Source organism: Crotalus tigris, unplaced genomic scaffold (assembly GCF_016545835.1).
Source record: "Crotalus tigris isolate CLP2741 ecotype Arizona unplaced genomic scaffold, ASM1654583v1 scf7180000017939.2460400, whole genome shotgun sequence".
Taxonomy (NCBI): Eukaryota; Metazoa; Chordata; class Lepidosauria; order Squamata; family Viperidae; genus Crotalus; species Crotalus tigris.
Window position 1 is genome coordinate 2,096,898 of NW_024096731.1, and position 6,369 is coordinate 2,103,266.

Here is a 6,369-nt window from a genome sequence, read left to right on the forward strand (position 1 = left end):
AATTGATGAGAGTTGTAATTCTAACAGATCTAGAGCAGTGGTTCTCAACCTTTTTAATGCCGTGACCCCATAATACAATTCCCCATGTTGTGGTGACCCCCAAGTGGGTTTGGCCACCAATAAGAGGAAGTAGGACAGCTAGGGAAAAGGGAAAAAAATGGCAGACAGCGTGGTTTGGCGACCCCCATGAAATGGTCGTTTGACCCCAAATGGGGTCCCGACCCACAGGTTGAGAACCACTGATCTAGAGTCATCAGGCTATTTGGGACAATAAAACCATCTCTGTGTTAGTGTGTGTTTCTGGGTGCCTCTCACAAACAAGCCTCCTGATTCTCCAAACTTCTGTATTAACACCTTATAGATTTTCATAGCCCCCCTCCCAAATAGATATTGGCTCTTAGGATACTAGAAGGAAGAAAGAAGCCAGTTTGGAGTGAATATCTTAAAAATATTCTGAGTTTAAATGAACTCAGAATAGGAACTGTAAATCCCAGAAGGGTTATGTAAATGCCATATGAACAGTGATGCTTTTTGACAGCCATAACACTCCAAGTTACTAGAAGAAAATCCAACTCTAATCTTTAGGAGGACTGGGAGAGATTTCAAGGACATCATTTCAAGCATGCTAAGGTCACAACTCTCAAGTGCTTATGCTTAGATATATCTAAAAAAAAAAAACATTGTACAGGACTTCAGTAAGGCATTTGACAAAGTAGATCACAACCTACTACTTGATAAGATAGAAAAATGTGGGTTAGACAGCATCACCACCAGATGGATCCGTAGCTGGCTGACCGGCCATACTCAGCATGTGGTCTTCAATGGAACCGCATCTACATGGAGGGAAGTGTGTAGTGGGGTGCCCCAGGACTCTGTTCTGGGCCCAGGGCTCTTCAACATCTTCATCAACGATTTGGACAAGGGGATAGATGGGGAAATCATCAAATTTGCAGACGACACCTAGCTGGCAGGAATAGCCAACACTCCAGAAGACAGGCTTAGGATACAGGAGGATCTGGACAGACTTGAACACTGGGCGCTATCTAACAAAATGAAATTCAATGGTGAAAAAAGCAAGGTTCTACATTTAGGCAAGAAAAACCAAATGTACAGGTTTAGTATAGGGGGTACCTTGCTCAATAGTAGTAACTGTGAGAGGGACCTCGGAGTCCTAATGGACAATCACTTAAATAGGAGCCAGCAGTTGCTGCAGCTGCCAAAAAAGCCAACACTGTGCTAGGCTGCATTAACAGAGGGATAGAATCAAGATCACATGAAGTATTAATATCACTTTACAATGCCTTGGTAAGGCCACACTTAGAATATTGCATCCAGTTTTGGTCACCACAATGTAAAAAAGATGTTGAGATTCTTAGAAAGAGTACAGATGAGCAACAAAGATGATTAGGGGACTGGAGGCTAAAACATATAAGGAACGGTTGCTGGAACTGGGTATGTCTAGTTTAATGAAGAGAAGGACGAGGGGGGACATGATAGCAGTGTTCCAATATCTCAGGGGCTGCCACAAAGAAGAGGGAGTCAAGCTATTCTCCAAAGTGCCTGAAGGCAGGATAAGAAGCAACAGGTGGAAACTAATCAAGGAGAGAAGCAACCTAGAACTAAGGAGAAACTTCCGGACAGAACAATTAACCAGTGGAACAACCTGCCTCCAGAAGCGGTGAATGTTCCAGCACTGGAAGTTTTTAAGAAGAGACTGGACAGCCATTTGTCTGAAATGGTATAGGGTTACCTGCCTGAGCAGGGGGTTGGACTTGATCACCTCCAAGGTCCCTTCCAACATTATTATTATTATTATTATTATTATTATTATTATTATTATTATTGTTGTTGTTGTTGTTGTTGTTGTTGTCGTCATCGTCATCATCTTCATCATCACCACACACAACTACTTTTACACTGCATTTAAATAGGAAAGCGAGGGTCAAATTCACCTTCCACTCCAAAGCAGACTCAGGAAACAAATGAAAAGAATTTTTCCCATTCTCTTTTCTTCAGGATTTCACTCCCCACTTCTTTTGTTTCTCACAGGAACATCACTCTTTGCTTAATCTTCCTATTTATTGGATAAATAAGTAAGACTACTTGGTAGTTCTTTTACCTAAGCTACAATTGGAAGAACATTTCATTCTCCCCTCTCCTGGTTTTATTTTTATATGAATTAGGTAAAGCAAACAAAAAAGCAGAAACAAAGGAAAGGGATAAGAATGCATATACATACATAAAATAAATTTACACTAGATTAGAGCAAAGGTTGAAATGAAAATACGTTATAAACAGATGTTGTTAAGTTTGAAAAAAAGGCAAAACAAAATTAGCATAAAAACATTATAGGAAAAAAACATTCTGGTACTCCACCCCAGCCTCCATTACTTAAATATTTTTTTATATTTTGGACTTCTGTGATTATTGCTGATTTCTGTTTGAATTATTTTGATTTTTCCTTCCTTCCTTCCTTCCTTCCTTCCTTCCTTCCTTCCTTCCTTCCTTCCTTCCTTCCTGAATTGCCTTTAAAATCAAAGGGGATTCTGAAATTTGCTCATCCACAGAAAAGTATATACAAAACTCGTGGAAATGGTGTAACCTATAACCATAAGTGGCAGTGAAATGAGCAGATTTCAAACTAATCTCAGACTGGTTGAGTCAGCAAGAGGATTACAGGGTATGAAAAGCACTGCTGGTGATACAAAAAGAGATCTGTCATTTTTTTTTCCTGACACAGTAGTCAGAACATTATAAAGCTGGCTGACCCTTGGGAGAAAGCAGCTTATAGGAGACACAGGCCCTTTTGAAAGAGTCCTTTCTCAAGTTAAGATTCCCACTTCTCCCAGTCCTGTCTTAAGCAAGACTGAATGAAGTTCAGGGGGGTGGGTGGGGAAAAACTAGGCTTTTGTTTATAAAGAAAGTGCTACAAATCATGAATACAGTGACTTTATTAACACCTATCCAGGGCTTCAACCCTCCAGTACGGGCAGCATTACATTAAATAATATAGGGGAATATCCAAAAGGTGGTTGGGCATTTCTAGCCACACCATAGAGATTTGAAATAAGGACACTTATTTCTAAAATAGTAATGTGCTACACTGCACAAATAAATCTAAAAAAGAAATGTAGTTTATGAATGTAGTGCTTATATATCTCCATCTATATCTACACACACACACACACACACACACACACACACACACACACACCAAATTAAAAGGAACAATTCTGATTACCAATAGAAACAGAAGCAGCTGTTATGCACAGCCTGGTTCCCAAAGGGGGCCATTAAATATTACCCCACTGATTATATGTGTGTAAATTAGTGCCCCTGGGTTAAGATATAATGAAGTACCTACTAACAGAGAAATGTGTCCCTTTCTCCTTTGCCCGTACTTTTATTACCATCTAAATAGACAGCTGAAAAGATGCACGTAATAATACAATAATAGGCAACGGTAGCCCCATTTAAACCATTATTTATTACGCATGTTGGAATAGCACATGTGTCAGCTCTGTAAGATAGACTAGACAAAGAATTCAATGCCATGTAAGTCTGAAACTAATATTATTGGAACAGTATCTTTCAAGTATCTAAATGTTCTCCCCACTGTCTCACTTTAACCTTCCTGTGAATTTGAGATGTTTTCTCAAATTAGTTTCCTCTCCTGAGTTCAAACCCCACTTGTCCGACCTTGGTAGCAGTTCTTCCATCTGTCTCCATGCTCACTACACATGATGAGTCTCCCTTCTTCCTTTCCCACCTTTTTAATTTTGTGACAAACATGCGAGTTAAGCGGAAAGAGAATCAGTTGGCTGAGGGCCATCTACTGATCTTTAGAGGTGGGAGGGGAGGTGGATCTAGATCTTCTTAATCCAAGCCCAACGGGCCACATAAAATCCCAGACTGCTTAATTTGCGCGAATGGAACACTCTTTCTGTAATACCCAACCTGGCTGTGTTTATGGAAAGTTGTTAGGAAAAGTTTGCGCCTAGATGTTGTAGTGGCATAAGAAGGTGACTTCTGAGCTAGTGTGACGGTAGTGTCTGGGGAATGTGGCCGAACCTGTTGTGGAAGCATAACCCATGCTTTTTGAACCCAGAACATGACTTAATTTAACTAAATTATGAGTAACTGCATGAAACCAAGGAGCCAGGATTACAAGTGTGTGCCTACATTCAGATTGTTGGAGTACCGACAGCCATACGAGGTTCATGTTCATGGAACATTTAATAGTCCAAATTCTAAATTCCCCCACTTGAACTGATATTTGCTTCCCTAAGCAGACTGGATGCTACCCCTTTGAACAGATCATATATTTAGTCTGGGGAAAGATGCAAGGAACCGAAGGCAATATATGAACAAGATGGAAGTAAGAACAGTTGTCAGGCTAGAGCTAGACAGTTCCTGAGAAGTACAATGACCTATATTTAGAATTCCCTTGTTTTTTCCCCCCCATATTGTAGTTTATTTATTGTTTTTGTATACTGTTGCTTTACCTGAATGAAACGGTGTAATTATGTCTGTGCTTATCTATACACACACTCAAGAGCTACACTAACAGCTGCAAGCTACTGCAAACTGCCAAAAGTCTTAATAGATACAATAATAAAGTTTTAAAAATAGTGCCCCAGGCTGTGGTTGTTGCAGAAATCTTTGCACATGTTCTAGCGCGTTTTTGCCTTGATTGCTCTCTCTCTCTCTCTCTCTCTCTCTCTCTCTCTCTCGCCTTGATTGCTTGCTCTCTCTCTCTCTCTCTCTCTCGCCTTGATTGCTCGCTCTCTCTCTCTCTCTCTCTCTCTCTCTCTCTCTCTGTGTGTGTGAGAGAGAGAGAGAGAGGGAGGGGGAGGGAGAGAGAGGGGTTATATAAAGAACAAGTCTTTGTTCCTATTTAGATTGACCTGTATTTCTCTCTGATTAAAACGTCAAGAGTTCAATATTTCGAAAGTTTGGGGCAGTCAGGAACGAGAGAAAGAAAGTCAGGGTGTTACGTGCCGGCCGCTCCCCGCAGCAGCACTCTCGGCTTCCCCCTCGCGCCGCGCGGCTCACCAAGTTTGCACTCGCCGTCGTGGGCCTTCCGGACGCGCTCTCGGCCGTCGAGGAGCGCGCGCCAGCTGTGCAGGTGCAGAGCGCAGACGCTACTGTAGGACCGGCCGTCGGAGCCGCAGACGGCGCCGTCCTCCTTGCAGACGCAATGCCCGGTTCCCTCTTCGGCGTCGGCTTCGGGCGCTGCTCCTGCCTGGCGCTGGCTCACGCACACCAACCCCAGGCCGCAGCGAGCGCCCCGCGTCCCGCCACAGCGTTCCCCCTCCGCGCTGAGGCAACGCTCGCAGCAGCCGCACTCGTCCCGCGCGGTCAGCTCCGGCACGGCGCATTGCACAAGAGCGCAGAGCTCCGGCTGGCACGGAGCGCACGCCGAACCGGTCGACGCTAGAGCCCAGCAGAGAGCCAGCGATAGCCACGGAGCCCAGCCTCTGGCGGTCATGCTGCGAGATCCGAGGGGAGCAGGGAAGGCGGCTGCGACGACTGGCGCTGAAGCAACCGTCTGAGGGGACCGCGGCGGAAGAGCGACGAGAAAGCCGCCTAGACGACCACGCCCCCTGCCCTCTAGGCGCCCGGCCGAACCCACGTGGAGAAGCTGGTCTAGCGCCGAACTTCTTGTGCCGCTAGGCGGAACGGAGGCCCGGGGCTCTTGGGGTGAATGGCTAGACGGGAAACTGAGAGAGGGGAGTAAGGGTGCAGCTCGCGGGATGCTATGGTGCGAAAGAACTCGAGGATTCGAGAACGTCTGAATCCTCTTCCTTTTCAAACAGGTGCATTGAAGTGGAAGTACACAGCTAACTTCAGAAGAAGCGCCCTTTGGGGTTTTGAAAGAAAACTAAATAGAGACAGACCTCGACTTAACGGCCGCGAAATTTATGTTGCTCAGCGAGACATGTATGTGGGTTTGCCCCGTTTTACGACTTTTCTGGCCACAGTCGTTAAGTGAACCGTTGCAGTTGTGAAATTAGTAACCTGGTTGTTACATGAATCTGGCTTCCCTATTGTCTTTGCTTGTCAGCAGGTCGCAAAAGGGGATCACAAGACCCCCGGGATAGTGCAACCGTCAGAAATATGAGTCGGTTGCTAAGCGTCTGAACTTTAATCATGGGGATGCTGCAACAGTTGGAAGTGTGGAAAACAGTCATAAGTCACTTTTTCCAGTGCTGTTGTAACTTCCAACAGTCACTAAACAAACTGTTGTAAGTCGAGAACTATCTGTATGCTGAGCAAAAGGAGCCCTGTGTTTGGTCAGGTTGCCAACTCTGGTTGCCTCGGTTAGAAAAAAAAGCAAGAAGCCACTCCAGTCGACCCCAGAAATGT

At 44.5% G+C, this 6,369-nt stretch overlaps 1 protein-coding gene across 1 annotated transcript in view; it reads right to left on the reverse strand.

Annotated features, from left to right (window-relative positions):
- IGFBPL1 (insulin like growth factor binding protein like 1) overlaps positions 1-5,640 on the reverse strand; it is a 39,839-nt gene extending 34,199 nt beyond the window's left edge. Inside the window, exon 1 of the mRNA XM_039344843.1 lies at positions 5,056-5,640. Coding sequence (XP_039200777.1) covers positions 5,056-5,491 — 436 coding nt within the window. The 5' untranslated portion in view covers positions 5,492-5,640. The remainder of the gene's footprint in view (positions 1-5,055) is intronic.
- Positions 5,641-6,369: the final 729 nt, after the last annotated feature.